Source organism: Lineus longissimus, chromosome 1, assembly GCF_910592395.1.
Source record: "Lineus longissimus chromosome 1, tnLinLong1.2, whole genome shotgun sequence".
NCBI classification, from domain to species: domain Eukaryota; kingdom Metazoa; phylum Nemertea; class Pilidiophora; order Heteronemertea; family Lineidae; genus Lineus; species Lineus longissimus.
Window position 1 is genome coordinate 18,394,601 of NC_088308.1, and position 19,658 is coordinate 18,414,258.

The 19,658-nt window shown below is 42.1% G+C and overlaps 1 protein-coding gene across 9 annotated transcripts in view; it reads right to left on the bottom strand.

Annotated features, from left to right (window-relative positions):
• The window catches only part of LOC135489670 (transcription factor 7-like 2), a 212,262-nt gene that overhangs the window by 113,020 nt on the left and 79,584 nt on the right, over positions 1–19,658 (bottom strand). For 8 of the 9 annotated variants that reach the window (XR_010447198.1, XM_064775176.1, XM_064775168.1 and 5 more), the window contains exon 4: positions 17,308–17,364. The exons of the other annotated variant lie outside the window; for it this stretch is intronic. Coding sequence is in view for 7 of the 8 variants with exons in the window: in XM_064775176.1 (XP_064631246.1) it covers positions 17,308–17,364 (57 nt within the window). In the remaining variant the exon portion in view is untranslated. The remainder of the gene's footprint in view (positions 1–17,307; positions 17,365–19,658) is intronic. 9 annotated transcript variants of the gene reach the window in all.

Genomic DNA, 19,658 nt, shown 5'->3' on the forward strand with positions numbered 1-19,658 from the left:
GAATTTTCTTTATCCTGTCTAGGGGGGGCAGCATTTTCCCTATGGCCGTAAGGAACCGAACTCCAACGTAAACGAAGTCTTGGGATGGTATGAATTCTGACTTTGTTTCGTTGATAATCCAACCTGCGGAAACTACTTTTTGCTTTAGAACCTGAAGTTGTTGCAGTAGTAGTTCCCGCGATTTGCAACGGAGTAGCCAATCGTCTAGGTAGTGATGGAGCTTGAACCCCATCACGTGAAAGGGAGCGACGAAGGCTGTGACTATCATCGTAAAAATTAGGGGTGCCGATGCCAGACCGAACGGCAGGGCCCTGAATTGATACGTCTTTCCTTCGTAATGGAATCGAAGGAAGGGTTGATAGTCTGGATGGATCGGTACATGTAAGTACGCATCCATTAAATCCATCGATACCGCCCAATCGTTGGGCTGTATCGCCGTTGCTATAGACCTGGTGGTTTCCATCTTGAAATGAGGAACATTCAAGAAGGTGTTTAACCTGGAAAGGTCTATGATCAGCCTCCATGTCCCTGCTTTCTTGGGAACCAAGAAAACGTGGCTGTAAAAGCCGGGGGAGCATGGATCTTGAAGGACCTGGATAGCTTGCTTCTCCAGTAATGTCGCGACCTCTGCTTGGAGGGCAGAGGCCTTGACTGGGTCCTTCGGTGGCTGAACTGGGGTTGGATATATGGTAGTCGGGGGGGTACGGTTGAAATCTAGTTTCACTCCGTACCTCAACATGTTTGGGACTGGGGACCCCTTTGGGCACCAATCGTCCCAAATGTCTGCAAATTTTTGCAGACGGCCCCCGACTACCGGAGTCGGCTCCTTTTTGCGTCCGGGAGGAGAAAGGAGGGGGGAGTCACCTCTTCCGGCCAGCACCCCTTGGGCGAAAGGAGTGCTTAGTCGGACCGGATCCACCCTGGTTAGAGGAAGTATTTTTCCTCTTTCCAGTCCGGCGACCCTCCGCTTCCCGTCGGAAGGATCCAGCAGGAGCAGGCTGACTAGGCGGGGTAGGCCTAGGCAGGACCTGCCTGGCGTACGGGATTGAACCCGATGCCTGCTGGGGCCTCTCTATCTTTCTAGCGTTAGGTAGAGAGGTCTTGGCCCTCTGTGTCGCAGTGGGGGCATATAATTTGTCCCAATCTTTCTGTGCTTGAGCCGCCTCTTGTACAGAATCTGCGAACAGGAAAGAACCGTCCATAGGAGCGGTTCTTAAGGCCCCTTCCAGCTGGAGGGATCTGATGACATTGAGAGAGCCCAGTGCGGCGTCTCTACGGAGTAGGACGCTATTTGCTGCGGTCTTGGCGGACAGCGCAATAGCGTGCCTAATCGAATGTGACAAGGATGTCACAAGCGATTTTGTGTCATCAGATAGTGACTCATTATCTTTTAGGGATCTGGCTAGGGCCAGGTTAGTGTGCTCTGCGTAGGAGAGCACCGCTAACGTGTATTTGGCCAGACCCTCTTGTGCTCTAAGGTCTCGGTAAGCCGAGGAGGAGGTCACCCTAGGCACGAGTTGGTCCAGCTGTACATCGTCCTTTAATATGGAAGTCGATGCTGCAGCTGGACAGCCGGCCGAGCTGACTCGATAATAGTCAGCGCGGTACTGCCTAACGGGAGGAAGTTGTGCCGTGAACAACTTCCCCGGTTTACACCAAGCTTCCGGTCCGACTGCCGGAAGGACAGGGATGGAAGTACGTTGGTGGGCGCCTTGTGAGTCTCTGATTGTACGCTCCAAAAGTTCAGAGACTGCTAACACCGACGGGGAGGGAGGAAGGAATTCAAGTGCCCGAGTGGAGCCTTGAGAAACCTGTGGATTGGGATCCACTTCCTGTCCCCAGAGTGAAAAGGTCGGTGTTGACAAGGCTGGCAGTTCCGGCGGGGTAGGGCACAGATCCTGCGGGAGGTACGCTCTGATCAAGGATCTGAGTGTCCTCATATCCGACAGGATACTGGCCTCCTCTGGTGACAGCTCCTCCTGATTGGGGGAGCGGTAGCCTGGTTGAGAACTCTCGTTCTCAGAAAATTCCTCTAAAATAGAGGAGTCGGATGGTGGGTATCCGATGGGACCAGGCGCACCAGAGGAACCGGAACCCTGCTCCAGATGGCTGAGTCTATCAGAAAGACCTGCTACCATCTGGATGAGCTGGGACAGTTGCTGTCCCGACTCGGGTTCCGGACCCGACGTGCGGCTTCTCTCAACGACGGGCGGTTGAGGCGAGGGTGAGCGCATAAGCGAACCCTGGAAGCCGTATGTGCGGGCGAATGGGTCTTCCGGAAGCGGAAGTTGCCCATATTCTGAACTAGAGTTCAGATGTCCTCTCTGCGTAGCTCGTTCCATGGGAACGACGCCTCTGCTACGAGGAGGGGGTGGCACTTCCGGTTGGTTCCACCCAAGAGGTTGGCCAACGTAGGAAGGTGCCTGCATTTCCGGTAGGACGAAGTCCGAAACCGGAAATGCCCGTAACTCCTTCGCCGGTATGGAGCTACCGGAAGCCCTTTTAGAAGGAGGTACGGAGGGCGGAAACGCTGTTACCGAAGACGCATGGCGTTTCGGAGGTGGCGATATAAGGTCCGGCCCTACTCTACTGTGTCCGTGAGGACTGGGGTTATTTCGCAGTAAAGACTGAGAAAAACCCCCAGTAGAGTCTTCGGTTACTGAAAAACGGGAACCCGCGTCAGTAACCGGAACTGCAATCGGCGGACCGGAAGCAGGGTGCTCCCGCGGGTACAAAGGGCTTGTACTCGGGGGAGCGGACGACAGGGGAACCGGAAGGTTCCCTGAGGTCCGGGGTATATTAAACCCTTGAAGACTTATTGGATGTAAGTCTCCCTTGGGACCACAGACATTAATAATGTCAGATCCCGCATCCTTCGCAGCCGCGGCCGGAACCGGAACTCGGCTGACGGAAGGGGTGGTGGCGGGAGGTTTGCTAGACCTCCGGGTTATATGCCCGGAAACGGAACCGGAAGAGGGTTTAGGCGTCTTCGCGGCCCGTTTCCCGCCACCAGACGCATTCCTTTGTGGTGAGACAAAGGATGCCGTAGGAGGGGTACGCCATATAAAAAATGGTACCAATGACAATAAAAACACTGGGAACCCCAAGTAGGCCAGAAAGGACGCAATAATTAATGGAAAGGAAAACATGCCTACTTGAATTAAACACTATTGCAATGGATCTGAGTCTTGTTCATTACAATAGAGCGGAGAATAGCCTACTTAACTCTACCCTACCAAGATCAAAATAATGGAGCCGGGTCGACTAAGCTAGCTAAGAAAATGTCTATAATTAAATAGACTGGACAATACTAATGCCAAGATTAGTTTGGCGGTCTACTCCGTAGGTGAATGAACCCAAAAATCGTCTAGACTTGGCTGGTTGAATTTGGTTTTAAATCGAATTCACGGCAGCTTTGAAAAAACGATGTGCTTCGTAGAAGCACAAGAGTAAAGACTGAATATGGCGGCATGAGATCGGCGCGATCTCGCGGGATCGGTCAGGGCGCCGCCTGGCGGCCGAGCTGTTAACTCAGTTCTCCCTTTAGAAAATTAAAGGGATACTCTTGTGTTTGAGCCCAAATGGAGTAACATGCAAAAGTGTTCCATAGGTAAGTTTGAATGACACAAAATGGTTCTCAAGTGAGTCTCTAGATATACCAAAATGGTAATCAAGTGAGTCTCTAAATTAATATACCAAAGTGGTTCTCAAGTGAGTCTCTAGATATACCAAAACGGTTTTCAAGTGAGTCTCTAGATATACCAAAACGGTTCTCAAGTGAGTCTCTAGATATACCAAAATGGTTCTCAAGTGAGTCTCTAAATTAATATACCAAAGTGGTTCCCAAGTGAGTCTCTAGATATACCAAAACGGTTCTCAAGTGAGTCTCTAAATACACCAAAACGGCACGTAAGATATACACCCAACACTGTTTTTAACAAACCAATCATCTCGGTTTCAAGTTCTTGCACGTCAATGGCAGGAAATGAACATTCATTAGATGATTCCTCTCCTTCACTTTCACTGCCTGTGATCACCATCTCATCTCTAAAGCCCTTTATAATTACTGCACGCACCGCCACGCTTGTTTTTTCATAATTACGCATTACCCTGGCAACGGCTGAATTCACCACCTGGCGACCAGAATGCAATATCAATAGCGGGATGAATGAGAACAATACGACATCGACAATCATCATCAAAACGACATGCAACGGATTGCGTTTAAACTTATTTGAAGCCGAGAGGCGAGTATATGAACGAGATGTCAAGACTCACGCTACCTCCAACTATGAGGTGGAAACATTTTTGCAAAAGCAGCACTCGACTTTGTAATTAGGTTGAATGATTATTTTCGAGAAGGGACATTTGAGTCATTTCACGGTAAAAGGATGGCAACAAATCAAAACCTAATCAATGAATTACCTATTATCTAAAAGACAAGATGTTTCTGTGTTCTACTTTCAGACCATCAGAATTGCTTTTACCATCAATGAATGAGTGAGGTTAGATAGTCCTTTTTCAACAATTTTGGGGCGTCCAAAAAGCATGACTGGTAGAGAATGAAACGGTTGCACTTCTGACCGATGAGAAGCAGTACCAGCAAGTGGTAATTATGCCACTCACGATTGGTTTTCCCTTCCAATAACAGAAGATTTCCAACAAGAATTAAGCTATACTTGCCTATAGATATAATGAGCTCTAATAATGACAAGAAGGAGGCACCATAAGCTCTTTCTTCACTTTCGCATCTCTTGAAGCAGCCATCGGCGTCCTCACCGCCAGTGCATACCAAACGAACCAAAGTGAATAATTCAGGTCGCCATCTTCTTGCGGTGAATATTCATGCCTCTGGGGGCCGAGAGTGTCCTACTCGAGTCCAGCGGATCACAGGGAGAGTTTCCGTGGCATGCCCCCAGAGGACTGACCGTTTCCGTCAGTCAGTACATCCTGCCATACAGGATATTCTGGCCAGTTGCTGTGACATGAATACTCCGGACCCGATATTGGTAAATGCCAGTGCCATAGGTCCTCTCAAAGTCTTGTATCATGTGATACCAATACCTCGTGAATCAACACCATGCTGAATAGATATGCGGAAATAACACCGTTGTTTTATGAAATAATACAAAGGTATCTGGCCCAAGCGAGTTTGGCATAATCCAACCACCTATTTACTGTAGCTTTTCTTCACAATGGTGTTGGTTTAACTTGATAAATAAACACTCGGATCTAAAGATGAAGTGATTCCTTGGAAAAAGAAAGTTGAGGCAACTTGATATACCTTTCAAGGGTTACAAGAAATTCCCTTTTGCCTGAAAAATATGCATTTTTCTTTCATTTCTTTGTAAAGTTTTTTTTGATAGGCATTTGCGACATACTTTCATAATCGTAGCCTCAAAAAGAATCATCAGCCATGTTCATTGTTGAAAAAGCTATTTCCAGGAATCTTCATACGGTCTTGGTGACCACAGTGCTTTATCGCCGACTGTCTCTTATAACAACTGTCATTATTATAGGTCTCTTAAGGCCTATCAAGGAGGTAATCCAACAGCGCTTCAATTAAGATGGACCTAAGAAAGACAGACCCACAACTGCCTCTCTTTGCACATCGGACACATACCCTACTAGCGCACCATCACATTCCAAATCTAAGACATAAGATAGTCTGCCCTTAGTTTTGCAGAAGGATATAGCGGTTCAAGATCAGATTGAATGTACACCACAAGTGGGCAACTTCTGATCATAGTCAAACAATTCATCATCAGTTTAAAGATCAATAAGCCGGACTATTTTGGAACTATTTTGATTTAAAACCACCTTGACCTTGACCTGAATATGACCTTGACATTTAAAAGTATTCTTAAGGTTGGTATTTACTTCCTTCGATTCTGACCGAAGGTTTATTACCCTGTTCCTACCTGAAAATCACAGTAAAGACAACAACTTAGGAGAAATTTCACCCTAAGTTTAAACCTATCTCAAGAACAAAAGTGATGATTATGACAGCAAAAGTACAGGCAGTCATAGTCAACTCAGGGGAAACAGAACTTTATTTGCTAAGACAATATCAATACTTTTTTCACCTGTAATGTACACATCATACTCTTTATGTTCCAAATATAATGACCACTTGCATATTAATATCACATCTCTGATACCTTCAGAAATTGTTCTGTACAGTGCGTCCCAAATTACCTTTGAGTTTTTATCTCTAGAAAAATATCTTAGGACCAATTTCCCCACTGATTTTGATTGGTTTCCATTTTCTTAGCATTTCAGGATACTTAGTCTTAGAATTTATTTTACATATGCCCATTCACTCCTTCATTTTAGTGTAGCTCTATACCATATGGGTGTCCTTCATTAGAGGTGGTGCATGACAATGATACATCAGACCATTAGATCCCATTAGGAAATCACAGCGTTTTCACTTGATTAGACATGAATATATGTCCTTAATGGATCACAAGAGGGCTGCTCCAAAGGGAGACTTTCAATGATGGCATCAATGGTCTATTAAAAGTAAGACTTTAAGGTATTTCGTGCAAATATATCAAGAGTATCCAATGAATTAGGTAAAATTTGCACAGGAGAGGGCATGGGGCATGGGTAATGCATGGCTCTAACAACAGTTCCACAAACATCATGATGCAATACTGGACTTGAACAGTGAATCTCTTTATTTCATAATCGCAAAAATCAAACTCCAAAATGGGTTTGAAATAGCTACTGAACAAACTGTTTCCAGATGACTTGATGAGTCATTGTCCTCCCAGGTATTCGGCATAGCTTTTTGGCTCAGCAATACCTTAGAGAAAATCTCACTTTATTTACAGGAAGATGCAGTATAAAAATCCCTTGACCAATATTAGCCGCACTTACACCACCTGAAAATGGACCACCAATCTTGGTTCGGGAACCAATGCCGCACCATTGAAAATCCACCAAGCGCTTACACCAGCGCTGCAGCTAGTTATAAAATCCGGCTACAGATGGCGCGCAAACAATAAATTGCATGCGCAGAAAGCGCCATTTCGAAAGCGCCGCCTGGAGCCGAACCATCTAACTAGCTAATTGCCGATCCATTTGCGCGTACACCACGACAAAGCCGAGCTTTTAACAAGCCGGGCGAATTTGGACCATCAAGCTTGGTGGGACAAATTCGCTCGGCAATTTGTATCGGCAATGGATTGCCGAACCAATTTGTCGCAGCAATGTGGTGGTGTAAGTGCAATTGGTCCACCAATATTTCGTGGTGTAAGCGCAGCTATTGGCAGACATGGCCATGTACTAGCCAAGCTGGCCATTTCTTCATTTGTGGACCCAATGTCCGATCCAGATTATGAAATTTCCTTGCCTTTCTTTCAGAAGCATCACGCATCTTAATCTCTTATCGAAATTATTGATATTCTGCCACTTTAGAGTAGCCCCGCTGGAGGCACTGTTTTGACTTTGGATGATGTGGCATGCATCGTGGCACAACATTGCCCCGGGGAGGCTTGGTTTTCGATTACTCCTTATAATTTCTCACAGAAATGTACAACACCATCAAGATGTATTCCCTATTGCTGCCAATAACAGTGTGTGTGCAGTGCACATCTTAATCGCTATTGTGGTTTTTGTCAGATTCCTATATCTGTGGTTTTGGTTGGAGTATGTAGTATGTGGAGGATTTGATTTCAGGGAATGAGTCTGGATTTTCTTTAGGATCGAGCCTGACAACTGCAGTATACTCACTTCTGTCAACACTTCTATCTTTTCAAGCTGCGGATTAGGAAGCACGGCAAACTGCTCTGCTGGCGTATAATGGTCATTTTGAAACCTTTGAACGATGTAAGCGTACAAAATACAGGCATGTTTTGCTTCCAAAGAAAGTCATCTACCACCTCGATACTTGTTTGGTATAATTTGGTCAAAAATATAGGAATAAACACCATTCTGGCCATGAGAGTACCTTGTGCAATAAGAATCAAGATCTATATCACTTGACCGTAATGAATACAAACTAGAAACTCCAGCGAGTACTTTCACCAAAGATCAACTGCTGAAGAAAAATAGTCAGACGATTGTCATAAACCTACTGAACCATTATACCGGCACTGAGTAGACATTTTGCACAGACCACAAAAGATGAAATTTCATGCATGGTTTAAATAGGCATAACTGTAGTTGCATTGAACCATCATAATCAATGAAATCGTTCTAATTTCCACAATTTCTCGATTCAAATTTCCCCACAGAAGGCATATGCGCCTGGGGCCTGTTGGTAAGCTCAGAAAGCAAACATCTCATGAAAGGAGGCTTATTCTTGGAGATTGCTATTACAAAATGAACTAATATATGGCTCTAGGTGAAATGCAATAGAGTTGAGACCATCGTGATATCATCGCCATTTCGACTCCCCTGACGATTCCCGATTTGAACTATTTGCAGAGCACTTCAATTTCATTTCCAGTACTTAACTGATCAATTTGCAATCCATTTCAATTAACAATGAAATGCATTGAGTTGAAATGGTCAGGTTTGCTTCTAAACCTGAGAGAGACCTTTACAATAAAGCGCATTAGATAACTCTTGATAGCGCATAAAACAACATTTCTACAACTAATCGGGATTCTGATGGCATCGTTGAAAGAACGTATTTGTGAAAAACACACCCATGATGTGATCACCTATATTTCCACTCACTGTCAGGACAGACTGAGCATATTCATAAGCCTAATTCAAGATTAGACAACCCGGTTGGCATAATACATGAATAAAAGCCAAAGATTCTGAGGAGGATGGAAAATTCTGTTGTCAATTCGCTCACACTGATGACGGAATCAATGCCACATCCCAGCAATGTCACCTCCTATAGAATAGGGAGTTTGATTTTAGCAAATCAAAACATTACCAACAAAAAATGTAAATTTGCTGCAACAATTGGTGATTTTATCTTAAATATCCATCAGCCACCTGAAGACATCAATAAAACCGTACTTGGAGTCACCGGAGACTCATTTTATTTCCATTTGTTGGTGTTGGGATTTTCCAAAGCATATAGTTGTAGGTATTGGTAATTTGACAATGTTCAATACCGCAAATGGCAAAAATGGAAGGAGTAGGCATGTAGGAATCAATTTTCAGCAATAACAAGTGATCACAAGAGAGGGAGGGTGGAGTAAATATGAGGGGATATTTGTCAGTTGTATTGCATAGATTCAGCATGTTCAGTAAATGCGTTTTCGAAGGTCAAACCATCCTAAAGTTGACAAGCAAGGTTTTTACATCAGGACTTGAATCTAACCTGTTAGATATTTATTGCACGCTGTAGTCCTAGCAAGTGAACGACTCCTCATAGTAAAACTATGACTGCATCACCTGCATCACATCGAAGTAAGATTCCTTCACTATTTTTCAGCCTAGGTGGTCAGTAACGAGAATATTTTGATATGATACCAGGCTGCTTCACCAGCAATCTTCCCAGCACTTGAATTATGTTTATCTACCAACTGATACTAGTTTCAGTCCAGGTGTTAATGGAAGACGCAACCTCTCCACAGCCCACAAACTTAAAGGCACTGATCACATTTTCGTACAAGAGAAAATATTTTCGCTCGTGAGAGTGTGCTACTACAGTTGAGTATATAATTGGTGGCCACATGTAAAAGAGATCTACGGGTTCAACAGGCCTGTTTTCAGAAAATTTTTGAATAATGAATTTTGATAAACTGGCATAAAACACCTTTTCATCAGAAACCTGGATCCACCGTTATAGACATGACTATAGAGCTTTAGCCAAAGTGAAGGTGTTGACCAATGAGCTATTCATGTTTCTCACTTGGTTGGGGCGCATATCGACCCAAAGGGATAGGTCAACCTCATCTACTCTTTTATTGTCCACTAATTAGTTACTGTTTAGTAAGATGACCTACTAGTACACCCCTAATCAAGTCAACACATCACATGCAACGACAGTTCATTATTTCCTAATCTGCAAACCTACTAGCGGGGATGGGTCATGAAGTCAAACGCCCAAGTTCTGCTCCCATCGACACCCAATGCCATGTAAGGTTGTCTTTCACTGACTAGAAATGCAGGCCCCAGGTGGTGGCAGTCCTCGCCATAAATGATCGTGTTATTGACAACCTACCAAGTCATAATCACACGCTATTTTGAAGGCGAATCTCCCCGGCAATACTGTGGAAAAATTGACTTCATTTTCCGCACATTTAACGAAAAATTGAGAAACTTCTGCCAATCATTGCTGTTATAGTATCATGTATGAATATAATATAATGCCACGCAAAGGGTAATAAGCTACATTTATCCACCACTTGCCAATAACAGCTGAAATAAAGTACCTCAGGAAGTAAAGATATGTCCAATTTAAAAACACATTACGAAGACATTTGGCTGCCATCTCATCCAGCCATCTCACCCTGATAGTACTGGCCTTGGAGTCACTGATACAGAGTGGGATATGACATTTAAGGCAGGGGGTAAGAACTACCCATAGGCTAGTCCCATCAATTACATTGTCGCAAGACCTAATAATCATACAGATTTGATAACAGCTAGACCATCCTTTTCCATTACCTGGGCTTCCCAAAGTTAAAATATTTCTGGTAGACAGTCACAGCCCATAGATATGAAATTATGTGATAAAGTCAGGGCCCTAGTATAAGGATGGGGTAGTTTATGTTTAGTCATGTATATGTTTAAGATCAGAATCCTTTCAGTCGAAGCTTCAGAACAACAAATCAAACCGAGAAAACAAATATTGGTCTTCTTCAGATTCTATTGTCCAAGTTACTAGTTCATGAAAGAACAACAAGGGAATGATCTTTTGAGAAAAAACTATTGAAAGACATTTGTTTCTCTGAAACTTCTCACTTTTACATCAGACTTGTATTTCTGGTATACATGCATACTGTACTTGTATTTGGTGACACCTGATGACTAGCTGTAAAAGGTCTAAGTGTACATGCCAGTTCTAAACAGAAAAAAATCTAAATCAAATGTCATCAGAATCCTTCCTGATGACAACTTGTTTGGATGACTGTCTATTTTGATACTTGTCTTTGCACAGGTGCTGTTTTTAACATAGCACTTGAGAAAAACATGATGTCGACATTTCACAGAACATAACAATTCCATTTGCAGTTGAAGGAGAGGGCGCTTTTGTCCAGGTCAAGTTGCAGACTTGCCATTTAGATATACCGAAACCGTACAATGATACTTGGGACGTAGCAAAGGGGGACTTTCAATAGACCCTCTCTATTAAGGACACCCTTTGGACAGACAAATATTGTCCTTTCATCACATTGAGAGTTGTCCTTAATACAGAGGAAAAATTGGATTTTTGTCACATAACTGTTACTTTCATCCTCTCAGATAATTGAATAGGAAATTTCAACTTTCAATTGATACCAACAGCCAGGTTTGAGTCTTATCGTGAAAAGAACAGATGTAAATTTAACTCTTTGCTGTCAAGGAAAGAGGGAGCTGATCCCAACTGAAAGCTTTGCACCTCGGCGTACAATGCGCACCGCCGACGGCCACTCATCCCCACCTCGGGGACGATGTCATATTGTAGTGTCTCCAATTGCATTGCGGAAGCATGTAACACTCTTCAACACTCGTGAGAGACAATTTTTTCCTGTCGAGATTTTGTAAGAGATGGTCAAGAAACTGTCAGCTGAACAATGCAGGGTTAGGTTTCTGATTGTTGTAATTGTAGTTAAGGCGAGAGGTGAAATAAAATGTTATAATCGTGATTGTCAGAGCTTTTTCCACTCCGGATGGTGTTATAGTTATATGCTGAATATTTTTAACTGCAGTTGAGGAGGGTACAAGTTATCTAAGTATGACAATGAGTGATCTTCAGGAGTGAAAAATATTCGCAACAATAATTTCTTTCGCATGGATTTTCTAATTGTCCATCCTATTGGCATTTGGCAAAGAAATGTCATTTCACAAATGCAAGAAAAAAGCTTTGAACAGCTAAAAATTCACTCATGAATCTGATACTGGTGAAGGTAGGAGAAAAACTGGATTGAAAACTTTTCCAAAATGAAGGTTAGAATTTTTTTGTAACATGCTATTAGACCTAAAGGTAATCGGCACGCAAGTCCCCACCCAGTATGTACAAACGTCAGCGGGAAATGGCGGAGCAGCTAAAAATCCTCTACTTCCTCTGCGTAACAACGCCAAACCTTTGCTAATCTCCAGACAGCCAGGTCACCACCCAGTATGGCAAATGTTTGCAAGAATGGCACGGCTGCCAAAATTCCTCCACTTCGCCTTGAGACAAGCACTTGCAAGCACTCTCCAATATGACCTGAGTACTCTTGTATCTATTGTCAACAGTTAGGATCGTTTGGCTATGGGACTTGATGTATTCGCTCAGGAGCCTACAAGGATTACAACAAGTGCAACACCAAGAGCTACTTCCATTGAGCTGTGGACTTAGCAAAGCAAAGCAAGCAAACACGTAGCACTTCAGACACAGCAAAACCACTTCATCCCAATGAGACCAGTGTTCTCATTTTTTGGTTGTGTTTCATAGGAAGGGACACAAGGGTCGGTAAACATTAAAATTGAAGTTTTGAGCAAATATAAATGGAAAACAACCCTTTCTGAGAAAGTAAACACAAACAGGGTGTCACAAAAATCATGTCGTGTGTCATCTTTCTTTTTTAAAAGTTTGTTTTAAATATGGTTAAAACTAGCATATTAACTTTCTTAACCAAATTAAACACAACCGCTGACAGGTGCAGGACCATTTTTTCACAAAACCTTTATGCCTCTTCACCCCAACTTGACATACACTGATGAAGAGAAATACCCTTGGGTCAAACTAAGCAACAATATCCCACCTCAGTTACATCGACAGAGCACAAATCACCCAAACACAAGTAGGTATGAACCACTCAGCAAACTCACTTTCCCCAAATAGGAAAGTTAGAAATGACGAAAGGTACACCTTGATAGCCCATTACAGTGTCAATATGCATTACAGTATCCCACCAGACCAATTTTAGTGAATTTTATGAAAATTTATGGGCCACTACCCATCAACAAAGTTCCCCTCGTTCCTTATTAGGCGTCATTTGTGCAGCACTATAAGTGTCCCAGGTGGGTTCTTACGGGATTGTCATCACATGAGAGAGATAGCCAGGAAAGACACCATCGACCCGTGATCAGCCGGGCATTTGTACCGCAACTGATTCAAGTGAAACTTCAGTCTGCAAGAAGCTTTCAATGGCTTATCGTAAGCCAAGTGTGGAGCACCTGAAACTGCAATCATGCAAGCTGGGATCTAGGCCAGATAACATAAGGCAACGTCTCAAGTCAAAGAGCTGTTAGTAAATTCATCACTAAACTAATGATATTTACTATGATAAAGTAGTTCAAATTAGAAGATGTACTCACAACTGTACCTCCCCTGAAAACTCCCCAACAGCAGAAAGAGTTATCAAGTTACGCCAGGACTTTCCTAATCCTGGCCCTAGGAAACAATCAGCATGTTGTTGTGAATCCATAAGACATCTCACCGAACCCAAAGGCCTAAGAGATTATTTCCATTCATTGTTGGCTATCAATATCCTTAGGGATTGGTCCTTTCTTCCTCAGAGGGGTCGTCTACAACATCATTCGAAAGGTATTAAATGGGAATCAGACAATTGATATCCTCATATATAACTTTATGAATGAGGCAAAAGTGCAGACGTGAGTGTAATTGTGATACTAGTGTGTTTAAATTTCTAATGTTTTACAATGTCCATGAAAAGAAAGTTGTCAAGACTTGGGTAATGAAAGCACTGTAATAGTGGTCCTTGCGAAATACATATAATGATTATAACTTCAGGCTGGAATCAGCAAAGAGGTTTAGCCGAAGTTGAATGAGCGTCTCTATCAGGAGACATGTCAATTGAACCACCATACAAAGGTGAAAACCACAGTTTCATCCCTGAATAGATAGTTTCAATAGATAAATAAATGCATGTAAGTCTGAAACACTATCGTAAATTTGACCCTTCAGGCCAATACTGTATTTTGCTCTACATTTTAAATTTCCTTCTAAAACTTAACAAAGTTGGGAGTACTTCCAAGTTGTCATTTATAAGCAATGTCTGCGATTTACACAAATGGACTTTTTGTGGTGTCCCACTACGCACGCTTTTCTTCTCGAACCTGTGAAGCTTTCTGTAGCAAATTAGAAAATTCCCACATAAGATTTGTGAGATGAGTCCATATTTTCATCAGCATTAACTTGAATCCCGATCCAAAACACAAATTTTATTTAGAAAATGTGACCACTCATCACTTCAATCATTTTAATCTCTTCCCAAGGTCTTGAAAATCATTTTAATATTTGACCCGGAGTGTATACAGTTGCATGCTTCACTAGAGGACACCAAGGCACGACCCTTCAGCAAATGGCTACAAATTACACCAATATATCTCGAGCTTCTTGGTGAAATTAATACAGCGCGGTGCCTTTGATGTCATATATGGGAATACACTCGAGTTTTAAGTGGCTCGCCCCAGAATATTACTCAAAACAAATGCCACACGGGGTTGAAACCGAGTAACGAAATTGAAAATTTCATCGCAATTGAGACGGAGTTTAACATATCTCATTTTGAATATGATTTAATTGGAATGGCTACGTGCAGTAGCTAAACGATTATGTGAAGCTCCCCATGATGGTTCCACGATCCATCTGCTTGCACTTTCAAGACATAAACTCATAGAAAATTTAATCAAATCCATTTCGATTTTGATCAGTTGTCTCCTTGGCTAAAATAACACGAAAGGAATAGAAACTGTCTCATCATGGTTTTTCATGTAACAGATCAGCTTTTAAAGGTCTTTTGGGGGTGATTTTTTGGGGGAAATGACTTATTTCCAAGCACAGCTTCTCCATCTAAGACTGGCCCTGGCTATTCTGGACCTAGAAGCTAATTTCTAATACAAGATCCACTTCCTAATGATGTTTTCACAGCCAGATCGTATCTCACCTAATTAGAAAACAGAGAAATCGCGCTCTGATTAGACAACTTGCTAAATCAGGAGCTAGGGGGCCCAACAGTCTCCAGAGACTGATCAGGTTATGCCAGCTATGACCGATAAATTTACATTTAAAAGCGTGGCGTATGATGGTCCGTTATACAAACATAGGCAGCTCTTATGAAAATTGCGACATTTTAACCACCTATTAACATATGCGATGAGAGAACAGTAGATTTTTTTCGATCTGACCAAACGGGTGCTGGAACAATGGTGGCCCACGCTGACAACAAGCTGTCATCATCTGTTGGTATATTTCACTCTATTTCACGCTAACTACTTAAACTGAGCTGACATGATCCACATACATGATCGGCACATAAATGAGACATGATTTTGACCAACTTGGAATGAAATTGGATCCAGTGAGGGACAATACTGGTACAATCATCCCTTTCAGTGCTAAGGATGATGCCACCAGTGAATCATGAAAGTTTCTCAAAAGAACTTGTTATCCTGACCTAGTTGTTAAACTTTGCTGAAACACAAAATCAGCAGTGTTTTGAGGTTCTATTTGAGAAACATCAATTTGGGACCAGCGCATCACAATGCTACATGTTACTGTCTATCATAATGTGGCTAATAACACATCTTTTCCACAAAAGTGGAAAGAGAAAAGTTTGACATGACTTATTTGCCGAGTAGTGGAAGTCTTCACTTTTAAACCCTCCCTAAACCAGAGTTTGACATTTGACCACGTAGGGCAATCACAGATGAATCATCTAATAAGAAAAACCAAATCTGTTTGAGGGGTCAACGATTAATTACGGCTTAAGTAGTGACGAATCTTGTATTTTTCAACATGGTCGGAAGGTGGCGACAATCAAGTCATGCACAGGCCAGTTCAAGATACAGACATCTGAGAAACCCAACTTTGCTGACAGCATCCAATGTCCAAATGTGGTAGTTAGTTCGGGCAGGAAATGATACCGAATTCAGCCTCTCAAATGGATGAGAGTCATAAACTCCCACATTGACTGCATCTTCCAATGACCAACTTTATCCAACACGATGGACAGGAAGTCACATGGAACATACAAAAAAAAGCGGCTCCTATTCAGCAGGACATCTTCACTGTATCATGGGGGATGACAAAGGTTTCGTTCCTTTGGATGCTGACTACATGAATAGTGTCTAATTATGTACAAGTCAGTAGCATATCACTTCACCCAAGAAGGATAATATACAAATGCAAATGAAACAGACAACTTCTGTAGTATTGCAGGGCCGAAGTTGGCATCAAAAGTGGTCAGTCGTTTACGGTCGGTGTAGGAGTGAAATGAAAGGATCTAAAGCATGAAGACGTTTGATGATGATGAATAGTAGGCCTGCTAAGTAATAATATTCAACTCCTACAGGCAACCGCGTGGCTGTCCATCAAATTCTTTTCAGCACTTAATCTTACAAAGAATACGTGTTTTTGTCAAAAACCTCACACCGAATTCATCATTTTTTCCCCATGGAAAAGACTCTTAGGTCCACTCAACTCATCATAGCACGCCAGCATGAGCGTCCATCAAAGTTGCCTACCCATCGAAGTTGTTTTTACTGTGTTATCGTGAAGAAAACATCTAAAACCATTTCCACAGCTTTCTCGCCAGACTTATTAGGACATTTAATAGGCTTAAAAGAAAGAGCCACAAAAAATGCAAAAACTAATACAAGACCACAGAGTTAATAGCCATAAAGCATTTCTATGGTCGAGAATGATTGGTGTAAGTATGAAATCAAATACTCTTGTTGCCCTTGACCACAGCATAAGCAGATTGCGCTGACAGGTTTTCAAAGGTATGAGTTCAGAAAAGTTACATTCAGGGAAGACATTTTTTTATTGTATAGACTGTTTTAGACTTTTAGCACACTCTTCTACAAAGGAATGATAGTTTTATACTATCACCATAAAGAAATGGTAAGTGTAAAGGACTGAGAATGAAATGGTCAGAATCAGCATCAGAATTAATAAGTACAGGAAGGAGGAGTTCCCATCTTTGACACCAGATGGCTCTTATTGCCCTAAAACACTCATGTAATGATACTTTTTGGGGGAGAAACCTCATTTATTAGGGATGCGTGGCTATTATCACAATATAATGTTCTTCATTTGATGAAATGGGTGTTTTGGTGTTGATCGAGCCAGGTCTTATCTTTGTCCAGATAACCTCTTTTTTAAGTGACTCCTTTACACTTCTTATTTCTTTATGGTATGAGTTTGCAAAGCTATTCTAACAACGAAAGCACACTTACCAGCCCGTGTTCAGCAGCATTTTGAAATGTTGGAGTGGAATACATAGAGAAATAACCCTGAATAACAAAAGATACATCAAGCATTACAAACATTGCACAACATCAACATGCATAAATGAAATGTAAAAGAAAAGTAGAGTGAGAACGAAAAATACAGTGAAACGTCAAGACACCTCAGCTAGCAGGGCGACCTCTGTATGAGGGACAGCGATGTTGGTCCCAAATTGGTCACTTAGATGCAATTTTGACCTCAGTCATCAAGACACCTCCCTACTAGGGATAGCATCTGTCTCTCCTGATGCCAGGATGTCCTTAATAGAGGTTCTACTGTAAAAATGCAACTAAAGACACAGAAAGCTAGGTATACTGCGGTAGTTTCTTGCTTGGCTGTTCCCTCTGAAAAAGAATTCAAATATCATGCAATCTATGTTTACCCAAAACGAGATCCACATACTCATATATTGACCAAGGTAAAGTCACCAGCTAATTGATACCTTTCTACCTTTCACAACCTGATGCAAGTTTTTGCCGGTTGAAACTTACGTTACACAGTCGATAACGAGTAGGACAGTCATTTTGAAAATATGTAGAGTTGTACGTGCACCCAGAAACATGAAAGACCTAAACCTGTCTACGAATCAGATAAGCAAGGTTTCCTTCCTCCTTTTACCGACTGATACAAGCCTTTTGCCAAAAAACACAATAATACCCTAGTTGACACCTAGCTCATGAGCAAGAAAGCAGTCACAAGTTGCTCAGGTGAGCTGTTTATTTCTTTCATCATCCGATACAGCTCTGAAGTAAAGAGAATTATGACACATTGCTAGCACCTCACACAGACACTTCAGAAACACTTGAGTCCTAGAACGGCAAATGTTTTTGTCATAAGGAAGAAGTACAAAGCAGAGCCTGACAAATGTGTTGCTCAAAATATAGTTCTTCCATTCACCATTAGCACTTCCCAACCTTTGGGACCACATATCGATCAACTACTTCAACTCAAATCCGATTTATTGGCACTGCAATGACACAAACATACACACATTTAAGGGAGGACAGTCTTGCGAATAACTGGGTATAACACATACTTCTTGAGAAAAACATTGAAGTTCTAGTATATTTTGAACTAAAACCAGTGATGCATGCCATCTTCAATCAAATTATGATGTCCTGATGAATCATAAGTGGCGAGATTGTGACTCCACTTGCATCAGTTTTATCATTTAGCCAACATTCAAATCTTGACTAAAGACGTTCACCACGGATGAATCACAAGGTTTTTGCCCGCATTTCATGCCAAGAAGAACAAATAAATCTAAAGAATTCTATAGATATTGCACTTTTGCATTGGATTTTTCCAGGGAATAGACAGGTTCATCACTTCATTCTATACAGTCAGGAAGAACTGATAAATCTATACATTCTGATAGATATTGCACTTTTGTTCTTGATCTTCTTACAAAGGAATGAACATATCGTATGATTCTGGACGAATTTCATGCAAGAAGAACCCACATATTAAACAAGTTTCAGCAATATCGTACATTTGTTTTAGCTCTCCTTACAATGAGATGGACAAATCACCTGCTTCATCAGCTTTCATGGTAGAAGAAGCAATAAAACAATACAAATCTTACAGATGTTCTCCCTTCATTTTATACCTTCTTACACTGGAACAGACTCATTCCAAGAGTACAGCAAGGGAAACCCAGAGTTGACCTTTTTCATTCAGGGTTGCATGTCAGTCGCAGTTTTAAAAGCTCCGTGATTGCGAAAACATCAACGGTACTCTCCGATGATGAGGTTATCTTAATTGGAGAATGGGATGTAATGGTTCACTAAAGGGACTTTTAACCTACTGCCGGTCGGGCATTGTCACCAGGGTTACCGGGTTACGTGTCCCATCTTAACACGCAAAAATACCCTGTCAATGTATGGCCAGGGTAATATGCACTGAATTTGAAACTTCACAGGCATGCCTGATGGTATGTAATATTCACTTTTTTAGAAATTCTAAAGTAAGAAAAGGAGCCATTTTAGAGGAGAAAGAGCTTTGGTTATTGCAAGCATCCCTTGCAAAGCGTCCCCAGCTAATGGACGGACTCCGGACACCAACAGATGACAGACGCCACGTGACTGTAAGACCTCGTTGAGACACATGACTGTAAGACCTCGTTGAGCCATGTGACTGTAAGACCTCGTTCAGCCACGTGACTGTAAGACCTCATTCAGCCACGTGACTGTAAGACCTCACTGAGCCACGTGACTGTAAGACCTTGCTGAGCTAACACTTAAACTCTACCATCAAGACTTTGAATCGAACTGAAATAGTGCAGAAACAACGGCACTCG